This window comes from Coffea eugenioides, chromosome 2, assembly GCF_003713205.1.
Source record: "Coffea eugenioides isolate CCC68of chromosome 2, Ceug_1.0, whole genome shotgun sequence".
Taxonomy (NCBI): Eukaryota; Viridiplantae; Streptophyta; class Magnoliopsida; order Gentianales; family Rubiaceae; genus Coffea; species Coffea eugenioides.
In genome coordinates this window covers 42,395,920-42,413,182 of record NC_040036.1, presented here as the reverse complement: position 1 = coordinate 42,413,182, position 17,263 = coordinate 42,395,920, and the positions used below count along the sequence as shown (strand labels likewise).

The 17,263-nt window shown below is 39.2% G+C and overlaps 1 protein-coding gene across 1 annotated transcript; it reads right to left on the bottom strand.

Annotated features, from left to right (window-relative positions):
* Positions 1-942: 942 nt before the first annotated feature.
* LOC113759750 lies at positions 943-2,510 on the bottom strand. The gene is made up of 2 exons (XM_027302325.1): positions 2,062-2,510; positions 943-1,918 (listed from the first exon to the last, which is right to left on the bottom strand). The coding sequence occupies exons 1-2, from the start codon at positions 2,508-2,510 to the stop codon at positions 943-945; spliced, it is 1,425 nt and encodes a 474-aa protein (XP_027158126.1).
* Between the last annotated feature and the right edge of the window lie 14,753 nt (positions 2,511-17,263).

Here is a 17,263-nt window from a genome sequence, read left to right as displayed (position 1 = left end):
GTTCCTTGTTTGTTATATTCTCCTTGACTTCATGACTTGTTGTTATTGTTGATAATGTGTCAAGTGTTTCCACTGATTTCCAAAACGAATTTTCTAGGCGAGCGTGTACTTTATCGCGCTCGACCGAAATGAAACGTGAAATTTTCAACGATTTAATGATTGATACATTAGTTGTGCATGATGTAAGCCTTTTGGCTGAACTGAACCCTGCCCTTCGTTACCGATCGACTCGAGCCAGAAGCAGACTCGGTCGGGCGATATGGTGACCTTGGGTGTGAACGTTGGTATACTCGAGTATTACCTTATAGGTTGGTGGAACCTGGCCAACGTCCAGGAGGGGGTGAATGAAATGAACGATCAAACGAGGGTTTTACTTACAAAAAATGCATTTTCAAATGATTGGAGGAATAAGGGGAATGACAGGAGAACGAACGAACGAACGAATGAATGGCTCCCTGTGAGCCCGTATCCTTTTAATGTATGTGTTATTATCGCTTTCCATTGTAAATGTTTCTTGAATTATTGATTATCGATGGTTAATGTATTGACTTTGTTGTTGAATATGTATTCGGAACCTCACTGAGTTTTTAACTCACCCCTTTAGTTTGTTTTCCTTAGCAGGGGAAGGCGAGCAAGGACGTGAGCTCGATATAGACTTGCCAGTATAGTTCTTTTGTTTCTTTTGTTTTGGTTCTAGCCTTAGTGCTTGGCACGGGCTGGACGTATGAAGGATTGAGAACCTTTGTATATTCGATGTTGATACTCCCTTTTGGGATAGCAATGTATATAAATTCGGCTTTAAGTTTTGGATCATTGTCCTATTTATTCTTGTGGTTTTATTCCGATTTTAATTGAGGAATGTAGTGAACGACTGAGTCCCGGCGAGAGTTGGGCAGGCGGTCCGCCGAACCCTCTGATTCGCCTTAGGGGGAGGTGGGGCTGTCATAGAAGCGTCTTCCGGTCTCCCAGGAATGCGTACTTTAGATGCTTCGGGAGAAACTTAAACTCTAACTCCGGTGCCTGCACGACTGAAAGAAGCAACTTTGTCTGAATTTTCGGCACAAAAAGAGAAGTAAGCTCATACCTTGGAGAAACGGTTGGAAGCGAGTGTAATGCTTCTACTGCACGATGCAACTCATCCCTCATGTCCATATTAAGAGCTACACCCAATTCAAGAGGCTTGGTCAAGGCCACTTCCAATGCATCTTTACCATCCAATTCAAAAATTTCCTGTACAATGGGTTCAATAACACTCAAAGCAAAGACTGAGTTAGATTCTTCTGGATACTTCATCGCCTCGAAAATATTGAAATTTACCATTTTGCCATCAAATTCCATTGATAAAGTACCCTTATTCACATCTATTTTAGTCCTAGCAGTGCTAAGAAACGGTCTACCTAACAAAATAGGTAACAGATTTAACGACTTTTCATCTCCCATATCCAGGATATAAAAATCTATTGGAAAAACTAACTCATTTACCTGAATCAAGACATCCACAACTAGCTCCTCTGGATAAGCATTGGTGCGGTCAGTTAGTTGGATTATGATGGCCGTTTCTTTTAATGGCCCAAGATTTAGAGAAGCATAAATGATTTTTGGCATCACGTTGATTGACGCCCCTAAATCCAACATTGCTTTCCTAATCGGTGTGTTTCCTATTTTACATGGGATCGTGAATATATCTGGATCTCCACACTTGGGTGAGAGCTTTCTTTGGAGTATAGCCAATACGTTTTCTCCCACCGCTACTCTTTCGTCCCCTCTCAACTTCCTCTTATCGGTGTATAAATCCTTGAGAAATTTTGCGTACTTTGGTACCTGCTTAATTGCCTCCAATAAGGGGATGTTAATCTCTATTTTTCGGAATACGTCCAGGACCTCTTTTTCCTTCTCCGCCTTCTTTGTCTTTGCCAACCTGTATGGAAAAGGAGATAAATTAGATTTAATGGGAATTGATGGAGTTAGTGTTATCTCAGGGTCCCCACGAATGCGACCTTCTTCTTTAATCTCCTTTCGATCTCTTCTTCACTTTTACTCTTTAGGTTCGTGGTTTTAGGCCCCTCAACTTCCTTGCCACTCCTCAGTGTCATGGCACTCATGTTCTTCGGATTCGCCTCGGGTTGTGATGGTAATTTTTCTAAAACTTGAGACTCTAAGCGATTAATTGCAGTTGCCATGTGGCTTATTTGAGTTTCCAGATTTTTTATGCCCAATTTAGTTTCCTGTTGGAACTGAGCAGTGCTTGTGACCAAGAACCTAGTTTCTTGCTGGAGTTGAGTAGTACTCGTGGCTAGACTCTTGACAATATCCTCCAAAGAGCCTCCTGAATTGGAGGGCGAAGGTTGAGGCTTGGGTTGCCATGGTTGCTGAAATCCCGGTGGACGATTTGAGAATGAATTCTGTGGCCTATTCCCATAGTTGAAGTTGGGGTGATCTCTCCAGCCCGAATTGTACGTGTTGGAGTATGGATTGTACTGCCTACGAGGCGCGGGCACGCCTCCGACCATGTTTATTTGTTCAACCCCATTCTCTTACAACATGGGGCATGAGTCAGTGGGATGGCCCACATTTGTGCAGATTCCACAGACCTTTGCTTGGTGCACGTTTCCCACAGCTAATTGTCGAACCATGCTTCTCTCGGTGTTTTGTTCGCCAATGCTCCTCCACTCGCAGCATCAATGATACTCCCATCAGACAACTGGAGTCCCTCATAGAAGTACTAGATCAATAGTTGTTCACTAATTTGATGCTGTAGGCATCCAGTGCACAACTTATTGAACTTCTCCCAATAGTCATATAGGGATTCTCCGAGATATTGCTTAATGTTGTATATCTCCTTTCTCAGACTTGCAGCCCGAGATGCAGGGAAGAATTTTTTCTAAAAATTTCTTTTTCAGTTGGGCCCATGTTGTGATACTACCCGCAGGTAGATAGTATAACCAATCTTTTACTGCATCCTTAAGGGAGAAAAGGAAAGCTCTAAGTTGATCTGCTCCTCAGTAATTCCTGAGGGTTTCATACTGGAACATACCACATCGAACTCTAAATGTGTTTATGGGGTTCCTCCCCCGAAAGGCCATGGAATGAGGGCAAGAGGTGAATTAATCCTGACTTCAGTTCGAAAGAGTTATTTTCAGCTAGAGTTGGAAATGTAATGCACAAAGGCTGTTGGGGCAATTCCGAAGCAGCCAACTCCTGCAATGTTCTTGCATTCGCCATAAGGATGTTCTCTTGGCCTAGGTCACTTGAATTTTCATCACTCGAATCTGTTGATTCAACCTCAGGATCCAGTCTCCGAGATGCAATGTTATATTGCTCTTGTGAGGACCCGTAAATTTCTCTTATTTTATATTATTTTATTTTATTTTCTCGTATGCATTTTCTTCACTATACCCTATTATTTTGATTTTTTTCAGAGATTTTATAAATGAGTAGAGTTTTTAAATCATTTTCCTTGTTTAAATTAGTGCATATTAAGTTTAAAGCGTATTATGGACGTGGGACCCGCTAGTGCGATAAATGCGATATATTTTTGACAACTCGTTGGAGTTTGGTATTAAGTGATATTATTTTACAAGATGCTATGAGATAATTAGAGGTTAGCTAGATAGATTAACCATTGGGTGAAAGAAGATAATCTTAGACCCTAAAAGGTGCCAAGTGTCGCGACCCGATTGGATGGTATACTTGATCAACCTTTCTTCACCTTTACTAAATACAAAATTTGACCAACATTTCTTCATTTATTTCTTCTTGTTAGCCGAACCATTGAGGAAGGAAAAGAGAGTGAAGACTTCATCTTATACTTTCATTTCAAGCTCCAATCTTGAATTCCAACCATAACTTTTGCAAATTACTCCATACAAAGTGCTAGCTAGGGAGGATTAGAGGTGTTGGTGGAGTGATTTTTGAGGGAAAAGTGTTAAGCTACCATCTTTCTAGAGTTTCTAAGGTAACTTGCCAAGAAACCTCTCTTTACTTCTAATAATTGCATCATAGTGGTTTAGAATTGTTAAATGTGTAGTATTGTGAGAAATTTCATGACTTGAGGTAGTAATTGGTGGAATTTCAGTTTTTGTGGAGAATTTTCTGCTCATATATGAAGTTAAAGGTTGGCCATGATTTCCTAACTTTAATATGTGAAATATTGAGTGTTTATGTGCTAGTTTACTTTGCCTAAAAGAATTTTCAGCTTGGGTGTCTAGATTTCAGCTTTAGGGTTTCTAATTTGGATTTGATTGTGGTTAGTTTTGGAGCTACTAATTGATTGTACATGAAGGGTATTGTGACCCTAATTAAGTGTGTTAAATGGTTTATGATTTGTATGTGAAATTGTGGCTAAATTGAGATGAGATTGGGTGGATGTTAGGTTGGAAAAGTAAAGAAAAAACAAAGGAAGTGCTGCTGAAATTTTCGTAGGACCCTTGAGCAGTTTTGGGAAATCTGTTGTATCTTGATCAAGAAAAATTGGAATTAAGTTCTGTTTCTTGCGTTTGAAACTAGATTCATAGAGCTACAAACCATGAAAATTTCAAACCCTAGTTCTGTCTGTGTGATTTATGGTGATTTTTCAAAGTTGACTGAAATTACATAAATGTTCTGTCCTTTACTGGATGAAGCAGCGACTTGAGGCTCGAATTTGACTGATTTGTGATATGAATCTTACAAATGTGTCTTCTGAGAAATTGTACCCTTTTGAGTCTATTTTTTGACGGTATAAATTTTATCAATTTTGGACTTAAGAATCTTGAGATATGATTTTTCAAATGGTGGTGTGCAAAACTGAAAAATCCTGTTTTCCTAGAATTATTCTTACTTTCATTTTGCACCATAAGTTTGGAGTTAGTAAATCATTGTAGGTATGGTGTTGGGTAGAAACGAAGGGTTTTTGGATCGTTCATGACTTTAGGACCAACTACTATCTTTTCACTCCAAAACTATACTTTTGTGTTGCATTGGTAAATTACTTGGTTAGGTATATGACTCGTAATTGAGTCTCAATTATTTTACCTTGGTGGTTTAGGACGTGCCGGTGATCCAAGTACTTCGGGAGGAAACGTTTGAAGTTGTTTGTTTGAACTGGTGAGTGTACCACTCCCCTCATTTGTTGCTTAACTTGGTTTATCTGTACTTGCAATCTGTGATTTGAATAACTGTACTATCTGTTTATTCTGTATGAGACGAGGGTGTATTTTATCACACTCGTTCTCTTGTCTGTATGCCCATTTACTGTGAAAATTTGAATCTGTTATCTGTGCTTAATTTGATATCGTTTGGACGTTGTTCCAACAACCTTTTTGTTAACTCTGAGCTCAACCTCATGGGTAGTTAATTGAATCGATCCAGCAAGGCTTGGTCGAGAAAAATTGACAATCCATGGGAGTCTATTTCTGGGGAATCTTTGGGTATTGGAGACTCTGGATTTTCGATATACTCGAGTATTACTACTTCTGTTTCTGTTGAGGTGTTCGGGTCTGGTAAGGGGTATGTTTGGTGAACGAAATTTGGTGTAAAGTGGGGTCTACGGACATGGTTGTTCTTTATACGTTGACGGAGAGTCAACGGGTTTGGATCAAGTCCTGCAATGGCAATATTGGGCTTCTGAGAGCCGCCTGTATCCTTTCTATCTAAGTTGTTTGCTCATAGCCTTATTTGATATGCATATGTGACTAATTGAACATGAAGTTCCATGATTCTTGACTGCTATTATTTTTGGTACCTCATTGAGAGTAAGCTCACCCCCTTTTCGTTATCTTTGTTTTTCCTTACAGGGAACAAACTTTGAAATCATGATTTTGGAATAAAGGGGTCGAGCTAGTTTATGTGTTATTTTTGTTAAGCTCTTTTGCAACCGAAACCCTAATTGTATTTTGAACAGTATGAATACTTTGGCTTGTGTTTTAGTTAATTTGTTCAAGATTCCGATGTCAATATATGTATAAGTATTTAATCTTGTTTATTAAGTGTATTCATTCGAGATGTTACGCTTCTATAGCTTTGGTGAACGTTTCATGTCACCGTTAGATGATTGGGCAAGCGCGGCGTTTATAAAGGAAAAGGAAAGAAAATTTCTGGCGGGAACTGTTTGTAGACAATGGAATTTTAATTAATTCTTAAAATTACCATTGGTCTATAAATTATTTTTATGGCTTATTTTTATCCAATTGGATATTGCCATATGTCATGTACACTTGAAAAAATTAGTTATTAAATGGCCAATTATATTTCGCCACGTATCAAGTTGAGGTGTTCCAAATCAATTCAAATTGCAGGGATATTTCTACCAACCAAATCATATTATCACATGCCTGTTTGGATAAATATCTAAATATTTATTTCTTATTAAAGGGATAATATTTAGAGTTGTTCAATCCAAGTATATTTCTTATATACTACAATAGCTTGTCCAGTCAAACGGTGCCACGTCACGTGTCCCCATGAGTTTGGCCAATCGAGAAATTACTTGTCTCTTTATAAAATGAAGAGATAAAATTTAACTAGCACAGTTTTAATATGACTGCACGTCTTGCAAGATAAGTAGAGTGGTATACATGTTTTCAACCTCTACCTCATACCGCAACTATAAATAGGGGTTTCTCTACCAAGTCGACACACACAGAGACACCAAGAGGCATCTCATACGCTCAAAGCATTGAGGCTCCAAGATACAAAGATCCGGATCTTCAAGCTCTTCAAGTCTCCCATATATCAAGACTTGAGTCTTCAAATATCTTCTAAAATTCTTCAAATCTTCTATATCAAGATTTGAAGGAATCGGTGGTGGATCCAAGAACAAGCTGCGAAGCTCTTGAATTAGCGCTCAAAGAGGAGAATCGAGGGAAACTCTCCACAAATTCGAGAAAATCCCAGAGATTGTACTCACATATTTTTCTTAAATTTATATATCACATATTTGTCGTATATATTCAGACTTGAAATTTTATCGCGTACAAATTTTTGGTACGCCCAGTGGGACCATCTCTGCCTTCCATGTCTTCTTCTCGAATATTCAACTACATATATCACCAATGGCACCAAAGAACAACAAGTCCATGACTGCTCGTTCCAAGGTTGCTAATGTCAAACCTGTTCAGAAAACTGCACATGTTGCCACCAATACTTGCGCTATTGGTCCTGTGACAAGGAGTATGACAAGAACTTCTACCCAAAGTAGCATGGAAGCTCCATCGGCGCCAACTCCCGTTTTCGATTCAACATCACCAATGAGTTATTCTTCCACGATGGGAATCCAAGACGTTCCTGCCTCGATTGAGAAAGCTCTTGCCATGCTCGAATTTGGATCTGAATCCAAATTTTCTAAGCATGATGATGATTCATCAAGCACTGAATCAGCCTCTTCACATGAAACTTTCCAATCAAAATTTTCTATGGAAGATTCTGCTGTTTTTTCTACTGCAATGCCTGCTATGATGACTTTCGAACATGTCCAAAATGATGGAAATCATGATGAAACACATCAAGGACCAAGATGCTCTTATCGCTCAACTGCTCACCCAAAAAGGTCACATTCCTGAAGAAAATCATATGAACTCTAAGGAGTACCAAGAGCGTGAAATTTTCTCATCTAAAGGCAAGGACAAAGTGAAGGAAGTATATGTGACCGCCGAAAGAACTATTCTCGTAGAACAATTGAAGGAACTTGTTGAAGGCGTAATCAAAGACAAAAATGGGGGTAGTTCAAAGTCAAGTTTTACCTACTCCAAATCTTACACTGCTAGAATTGACGACCTAGCAATGCCTGCTGGATATCAACCGCCTAAGTTTCAATAGTTCGATGGAAAAGGTAGTCCAAAATAATATGTGTCCCATTTTATCGAGACCTGCAATAATGCTAAAACCTATGGTGACCTGCTAGTCAAACAGTTTGTTCGGTCCTTGAAGGGCAATGCGTTTGATTGGTACACTGATCTCACGCCGGGGTCCATCGACAGTTGGGAACGATTGGAGCAAGAGTTCTTGAATCGCTTCTACAGCACTAGAAGAACTGTTAGTATGCTGGAATTGACTAACACTCGTCAATGGAAGGATGAACATGTGGTCAACTACATTGATAGATGGAGAAGTCTGAGTCTCAACTGCAAGGACAGACTGTCTGAACTCTCTGCCATAGAAATGTGCATCCGAGGGATGCATTAGAGCCTAAGTTATATTCCACAGGGTATACGTCCAAACACACTTGAAGAATTAGCTACTCGTGTTCATGATATGGAGTTAAGCATCACGGCCAATACGACTGATGGGCTTCCTATTCAAGTTCCGCGAGTGCAATCGCCCCGTCAAAGCAATGAAAGACAAGAAAAATAAAAAAAGGGGCAAATTTCCTTCGAAATTCAGTAATAAGGAGTCCATGGCAATAAACACAACTCCTATAAAGATTGCTACCAAGGTGAGCCGAAAGGTCACTGAGAAGTTAGATTCCTCCCAAAATAGATCAGTGAGAAGACCCACTTTAAAAGAAATACAAGAAAAGGAATACCCCTTTCTTGAATCTGATTTACAAGGGATGTTTGATGATCTTTTCAAGGAGAAACTCCTTGAACTTCCCGACATGAAGCACCCAGAGGAAGCCGTTCAAGTCAATGATCCAAATTATCGCTGTTATCACCGCTTGATTAGCCACCCTCTCATGTCGCGCCCCACTTTTTGAATGGTGTGAAAGTAGTGTGTGGGATATGTATGTGAACGTGCGTGAAAATGAAAATAAAAGGCCGTGGGATTGTGAAATGCGACGGTTTGGCCAAACAAAGTTCAAAAATGGTTTTTGAATGAAAAATGGAGTCGCCACTTGGTATAGAGTTAGGGTGTACCAAGTCACCCAAAAAGTGATTTTTTGGAAAGAAAAGTAAACGAACCCTTTTTAAAGAACTTTTAGGTCTACGTAACCAAAGAAAGGGATCGGGGGTCACATTTGATAAGGGAGAAGGCAAAGGCAAAGCCTAAGGCACTCCCTTACCCTAGCCAAAGCTAGTTGCGTGACTTAGCCCTTCTTTTCTTAATTTTTCTACCCAAAATATGTGTTGCATGTTGGATGTGACTAATGGATATGAAAAAAGAAAAATGCAATCCTAAATCTAAAATGTCTCTTATGAGGCTTTTTGGTCCCAATCACATGAGTTGTGATGGCCAATAAGGAAAACTCTCATAGAGGTCACGGGTAATGCAAATGAAGACCCAAATATGAGTGCAAGTGTGAAAATGTAAGAGGAATGCAAAATAAAATAAAATACAAATACAAATGTAAGTGCAAGTGTGCAAATGTAATAAAAGTGCATGTGTGCAAATGTAAGAAAAGTGCATGTGTGCCAATTGAGAAAATGAAGGTGTATGTGTGCAAGTGGATCAAAATATGGTATAATAGTAGTAAATGCATCTAAGTACAATTGGGTGCAATTTGTGAGGTAGAAAATAAATAAGTGATAGGGAAAGAAGAGAAAGTGTGTGAACATGGCATGTGGAGTGAGAAAATGTAGATAAAAGATGAAAAAGTGATGTGGTAAAATGGAGGTGCATGAACCTAGAGGAGTGCATCAAGTCGGGTGCGGGAATGACTTCTAACTTCATGATTTTTAATTTTCCCTTTGATTAGAAGGAAGAACTAGCGTGCTAAGGCTATTTTGTAGCCACACTCGCTTGTTTCCCTTACCGAAAGGGGACTCTCAAGCAAATGTACCCTATAACTAGCATGAAGATGCAAAAACCTAAAATGAAAGGGAAAGGATTGGAGGATCATGCCAAATGCTAGAAAACTAAGAAAAAAATGTATGAAATGTAGTGAAACATGCAAGTATGCACTAACGAAAGGGGACGGCCTATCGGGTCTAGCATTGGACTAGCCCTTTTCTAGCGCTCTCTCACAAGCATTGGACTTGTAAGAGCTCAAGGGGAAAGACCATGACCAGCGTTGGACTAGCCACGGTGACGTCACACATCCATTATAAACCAAATAAATCATGTAAAGGCTAATAAAGCAAATAAACACATAAATCACATATTGCACATAACACATAAGCATGATATCTAGATGCAAGACCCTAAGAAAGCAAATTAACATGTAGCAACAAAAGCAAGCAAATCACACTAATGAACCTATTACATTGGCTAACTAAAACAAATGGGGGAGGGGAAAAGTGAATAAAAATGCTCTCCAAGCCCTATCTATTACAAGCCGAGAGGTGTACACATACCCCATAAAAGAATAGCTTAATAAAAGCAAAAGTAAATGGAATAAATGAAAGGCATTAAGGAAAGGCAAGGAAAGCAAAGTAGACATGCAATTCTCACTTAGCACATTGGATCACATAGGGGAGAAACAAAAAAAGGTAAAAGTAGTTATACCTCCCTTGGGTTGTGGCCCTAACGAAGTGAAATTATTAATTTACCCTCCAAAACAATAAAATGGTCAGGGTACCAATTTAATTAAGAACATTAAAGAAAATATGCAAAACACAAGCTCGCTTGGTCATAAAGCTCTTAAAATCACGAATTAAGTGCAATTAAACAAAGCATGGTAGTTAATTGAAGCAAACAAGCAATGAAGTTGCAAACATTAAAACTACCAAGGACCAAATTGATGAAATTATTCAATTGATTGGGTCCTAGTGGAACAAGGGAGAAGCCAGGGGTCAAGGCGCAATTTTTTCAGAAATTATCCATGCATGCAACGAAGCTTTCCTTGTTTTGGCTGATTTCTTTCATCTGCAATATGCTGGGTTTCTCAAATACGATCTCCCATCCATCCCAACGCAACTAACATCTCAGACAACCAACATTTGGACTAAACAACACCTCTCAACATGAAACCTCTTATGTTTAAGCATCAGAAATTCAGACGAACAGATCAAGCAAGCATCGAATAACAGTATTTACTTTAGCAACAATGCTTCTGTAATTTTCTGATGCAAATCGAAATATGAACATGCGAAGTAGTGGGCATGAATGCTTATTGATTTATCCACCACCTCAATGCTATAGCTCCCTACCCGTGTTGTTAATCATCACCCAAATGCAATGATCTATCTCCCAGAAATTCTAATAAGGAAATGGGACATAAAATGCAGCAAAGCAACATGAACATTTGCAACAACTTCATTCACTTCCCTCTGGTTTTACGAATAAAAGTAAGCTAATGGCTTTTGTTCAGGAGTTCCCAACGAGAAAATTCAAAACACTCAAGAGGGAGAGTTAGAACTAGAGCATGACAGAATGCAAGATAGAGAACAGGGGAACTGAGATGCTCGAATCCCTTCAGAAGATCTGGCTTGAAGAAAAAATTTCTTTTGCAAAGGAAAGCACCCACTACACCACGCTAAACCCAAAGCAAGAGAAAGGACAAAGGCAACCCAGAAATAGCAAACAAGTCCCAAAAGTTAATCAAACCCAAAAACTTCAGCAACCCAAGAGAAAAAGAAATCTGCTCGCACTGCTGCAGAGAGCTTCGACCCTTTTCAGCAAAATTTTATGCACAAATCTAAGCCAAACTCAAACTGAACCCGGGCGACAGAATCATCAATCATTCCTCCTAATTTTCAAATGTAAAAGCCTTGGATTTAAGCATAAAAATTTGGAGACAAACATGCAAACTTTCGGTGAGAATTTTTCCTGCATTTTCTAGGTTTTTCATCAAACGTATAACGGTGCAAGCCAAATCCCAGTCAAAACTCGTAATTTGCTTCATCTAACACTAAAACCCGACATCCAAACGAACAACAAGGACAGGAAGAGCAGCGACCAACAAAACATTAGAACAAAAAAAAGGAAAATAAACATAGTCTGTCATGACTCTTTTGCTGTATTTTCCCTTTTTGCACACAGAGAACGCATAGGACGGACTCTTTTGGTTCAAGATTGCTACTTTAGGGCAGTCAGTCAAGCAAATAACAAGCAGGAAAAAATTCACTGATGCATGAACAGGGAAGGCCAAAGAAAGGCTACCTTTACTCATTCGGATTGCAAAACAGCGCCTGAATGGAGACGCGATAAGCTTCAGCGAGGGCCAAACGAAACTGGAAAAATGTTTCACCTTTTTCTGCGGCTGCCTTCCAAATTCTGCGACATCTCCCTTGCTTTTTCTTTTTCTGGTTTTTTTCTCTGCTCAGCCGCAACTCTCCCTTTCTATCTCAAAACCTCGCCGTCATCCCCCCCAGCCGTCATGGCTTTTCTGTTTTTCTTTCTTTTGCTCTTGATCCCTAACTCAGCCGCCACTGCCCTCTCTCAGTTCTTTACCTCTCTCAAAACCCTAGCCTTTCCTCACAGCCCCCCTTACATTTTCTTAGCTCCTCAAACTCCAGCCGCCACCCTTGGTTCTTCACTCTTTCTAACCCCACCGAAGCTTTCTTCTTTTCGTTCTTCTTCACCTCAGTTCCTTTCCCTAGCCTTTCTTGTTTTTTTTTTCCTCGGCCGTCATACACTCGCTCCCCCTTTCACCAGATTTTCTTTTGCCGTCACTCCGTCCCTCGGTTTCTTTCTTTTGCTCTCCAAAAAACCTCTCCCGCCGTCACAAAACTCTCTGGTTTTCTTTTCTTAGCCGTCCCAGAACCTCTCTCTCGCTTTCTTTTCCCTTGCGGCCAATCCTGCTTTTTTCAAAAACCCTTCATCCGACGCTGCTCCACATCTCCCCGTCCTTCCTCTTTCATTTCCACCCTCCACCTATCCTCTTCTAGAATTCTCTAGGGCCTGATGTGTCCTAGACACCTGGCCATTTATCCCTTAAATTGCCCTTAAGGCCTTGCTGCAACTTCTCTTTGCAAGCTGCGGACGAACGCAGCTTGCATGTAATAATAATATATTTTTTTTTTCAGCACTTAAACAGCCCAAAACCCGCTCTCGGGTTTCCTTTTTTTTTTTTAAATAATAATTTAACAAAATATAAAGAAAAATAACTAATTAAGAAAAATAACTAATTAAGAAAGATTGAATAAAATGAGCGGAACTAGGTATAAAAAGATAAAAAATGAAATGAATTTAAATCTAAAATAACTAAAGCATATTTTGTGAATACTTTTCTTTTCGTGAAATTCTACGCTAAAATGACTTAAAATAAACTACTAAAAAAAACTAAAAGTAAATAAAAACTAACACGACAAATAAAAATAAATAGTAAATGAAATTACACTAAAATTTGGTGTCTACAGTTTGCCCCTCTTTGTCTGAGTTTTGGAAAAACTTGAGACAAAGAAGTAGACACCAAATACTCACCTGTGTTATTTGGCTGCAGCTACTCGAATGACTGTCATTATTGAAACGAGGACCGACCTCTTTAGTGAGAACTTTAAAATGGGACTGACCCAAATGAGAAATTAAAAAAAAGCGGGACTGACCCGAACAAGGTTTAAAATCGTGGGACTGGCCCGAACAAAATTAAAATCATGGGACTGACCCGAACAAAATTTAGAATCATGGAACTGACCCGAGCAAAATTTAAAATCATGGGACTGACCCGAATACGATTTAAAATCATGGGACTGGCCCGAATAAAATTTAAAATCATGGGACCGGCCCAAATAAAAACATCATGGGACTGACCCGAACAAAATTTAAAATCATGGGACTGACCCGAATAAAACTTAAATCATGGGACTGACCCGAATAAAATTAAAATCATGGGACTGACCCGAATAAAATTAAAATCATGGGACTGACCCGAATAAAACTTAAATCATGGGACTGACCCGAATAAACTTAAAATCGTGGGACTGACCCGAATAAAACTTAAATCATGGGACTGGCCCGAATAAAATTAAATCATGATGCACACTAGTGGGACTAACCCATGTTCAGTGGCGATAAAAATGCACACTAGTGGGACTGACCCAACGGCTAGTGGCAGTGCAAATGAAAGGCACGCTAGTGGGACTGACCCAACAGCTAGCGGCAAAATAAAAGAAATGCGCACTAGTGGGACTGACCCAACGGCTAGTGGCAATGCAAATGACAGGCACGCTAGTGGGACTGACCCAACGGCTAGCGGCAAAATAAAAGAAATGCGCACTAGTGGGACTGACCCAACGGCTAATGGCAGAATAAAGAAATGCTGGTATGTATGAAGAGACTGTGTAAGCCTTGCTCGAAAAGTGATCCGAAGATTTGCCCCAGTGTGATAAATTGGTCAGTGGGATTAAACCCGAGCTTGCCTTAGTTGGTGGTACAAAATCCATGCCCAACGTGAACTTTGTGATGTTGGCGGCACAAAATCCAGGCCCAACGTGATAAAGTGATGTTGGCGACACCAAATCCAGGCCCAACGTGATCTTTGTGAAGTTGGCGGCACAAAATCCAGGCCCAACGTGATAAAGTGATGTTGGCGGCACCAAGTCCAGGCCCAACGTGACATTTGTGAGGTTGGCGGCACGAAATCCAGGCCCAACGTGATGTTTGTGAAGTTGGCGGCACAAAATCCAGGCCCAACGTGATAAAGTGAATGATCAGTGGGATAAGACCCAGTCCTGCCATCCAATTGGTCAAGAAATTGGATTTGATTTGTCAAGATACAAGAAATTAAATTTGATTTTCCAAGAAACAAAAATTTGAACTTGATTTTTGATTTTTGATTTTTGAATTTTTCTGATTTTTTGAGAGAATCTTTTTCAAAAATAATTTGCCTCCAGTGTAGGGCCCTTTTCCCTTCTTTCTTCTCTTTCTTCGGCATCGGCCTTCCACATCACCAGATGCTCTATCGTCGATTTCAACTATGAATACCTGCACAGGGGGCTTACATGCACTCAAATTTGCATGAAAAGGGCAGCGTGATTGATTTGAAAAATGCATTATTTGATTCTTGGACGAAATCCTCAATTGGACTACACAAATATTTGCCCCTGTGCGGGCTTGTTTTCACGAAATCTTATAAATAAAATTTTGCCCCAGTATGGGCCATTTAATTGCAAAAACTTGTTTGGATGACTTTCCATTTATTTGAACACTGTAAGAAACTATGTTTCCAGAAAGAAAATTTCATGATGAATTTCTTGAAATAATACCAAATTACAGAAGATTTCTTCCTCACTTTTAGCATCTGTGTTTTGGGTAATGGGTCTCCATTTCCAGTTGGCTCATCTTCAGGACCAATCAAGTGACTTTATTTCTGATTTTGAGGTGGCTAAGGAAAATGAGAGGTCAGAATTTGTCTTATTTTTGTGCCCAAATTGTACGTAATCCCTTCAATATCACATCTTAGTGAAAGCAAAGAGTTTGTCACCCTTATTTCTTAAGAAAACGTAGTCCACATATGAGCTTTATAGGCTTGCAACAATATGGATAGAAACTATAGCTAAGCATGCGAAACTGGTTATACCCTTATGATCACAAATGATTGATGGATTTTCTTCTGAGCATAATCCTCACTTTGGGTTGTCATGAAGGAATAAGTCAACGATGGACTTTATGAGCTTGTAATGTGGCTTGAAAACGATGGTTAAAGAATAAGACTTTCAGGGACATTGCACCGAAGATCGCATTTTTCCAAAATTGCCCCTACGTTGGAACTCAAAGATCTCAGACTTTGTTTGCACTTTTCTCCCCATTCACCAGGGACTTCAGCGTCGAATTTTCTTGCATTTACTTTTCTTGCTTTGCTTTTGCTTCCTTTTCTTTTCCTCGACCTATTGGGTTTTCACATGGTAAGTAGCGTCAACCCCATACCCAAGCAATTCAGAAATACAGCTAAAATTTTCGGCATCAGAAATTTTCTTGCCAGGGCCATTGCAAAGAACAGAAGTCAGGACTTTCGACTTTTGTAATGGGGTCAGGTGGGGTGCTTAGAAAAGTTAAGGCTTGAAAACGGATTTCAAAAGCGGTTTGAAAAATCTGAGATCGCATTGTTGCGTCAACCCTATTTTAGGGTTAAATCAAAGCTTGCCACAGTTTATTCTCAATTGAGGCTCTTTTCTTTCATTTTCTTTCTTCTTTGATTTTTCGGCCTTCTGCCAGTTTTGAACTTTCACAAAATTTGCCCCAGTTATTTTTGAACTGAGGTTTTCTTTTCTTCTTTTGTCTTTTGATTTTGTTGCATTATCACTTTTCACTCCTTGAAACTTTTCCTTTTCAACTCAAACTTGCCCCAGTGTGGGGTTTGCGATTCTCAGGGGTTGCCAAACGAAGTAATTTATTCTGAAGGCTCAAAAGGGAAAACTAGGGATAGAATGTTTGATTGGAAAAGAAGAGGGCCTGACTTGTATTCCGTCCCTTACAATAACTCTGAAAGGAAACTTACATTAATGCGAAATTTCTTGCATGTATCTGAATTAATTGACTGAGGAAGACTCTTGCTCGTTCATATCTATGAAACATAAGTGATCCGCCGGACAGAACTTGTCCTTTTTCTCTTTTCTTTCCTTTTCAAAATTGAAACCCAGGTAGAATCAAATTTCCCCAATTCGCGGTTCCCTTTCCCCTTTTCCTTCTTTTTTTTTTTTTTTTTTTTTCAAAATTCCCCAATCTCCTTCCCCAATGTGGGGTGCGATCGTAAATGCTTTGAAAAGAACCACCAATTTTAGCTCAAATGAGGATGCAAGGGATAAATGGTGTTTAGGTAGTAGAAACGACGGCCAAAGCATCATTCTTACACCTCATGACAACCAAAGTAACGAAATGGTCATTGAAAATCCATTCCCCTTTTTGATATCTAAGAATTTTCCAATATAGGGTAGTGATCACTAGGGCTCTTATTTGAAACGAAATTATTCTTTCAGAAGCTCAAATGGGAGAGCAAATGATGAAATGTGTATAGGTAAAGAAAAGAATGCTCGAAGTATCATTCCAAATTTTCAAAACAAACAAGAATAATGCACATTTTTGCTTTCACTTAGATGTGAATTGAATAGAATTAGACACAGTGGACATTTCTCAAGCAAAGATCGCCCCAATTTGCAATTTATCAATCAATGTGACTGATTTTATTTTGGGGTTAAGTGAAGGAGAAAGGTATCTCATGGGGTCTTTTGAGTGACCTCTTTTAATTTTTGAGCACTGCTATTGTGTAGCTCAGATCACCGATCTAGTGTACACAAGGATTTTAGAAAGCATACACTTGCGAATTTTCAGGCTGGAGGTTGAAAAAACTCTCAATTCGGTCTTATTTCTTAAAATTCATCATGAAATCTCTTAATGAGCTCAATAAAGAATGAAATGTACACGAGTATTATGCAAAACAAATAATTGTCTGTACAAAAGCTCATTATTGCCAAATGTTTGAAAAAATTTTAAAAAGGCAAGTACATATGAAAAAACTTCTACGAAATTCCTT

What these genes read in the sequence shown, in the direction of transcription:
- LOC113759750 (XM_027302325.1), bottom strand. Translation starts at nt 2,510, where the DNA reads ATGGTCGGAGGCGTGCCCGCGCCTCGTAGGCAGTACAATCCATACTCC. An exon ending in AGTGGCAAGGAAGTTGAGGG is followed by an intron (nt 1,919 to 2,061) that starts GCCTAAAACCAC and finishes TTTTCCATACAG; the next exon opens with GTTGGCAAAGACAAAGAAGG.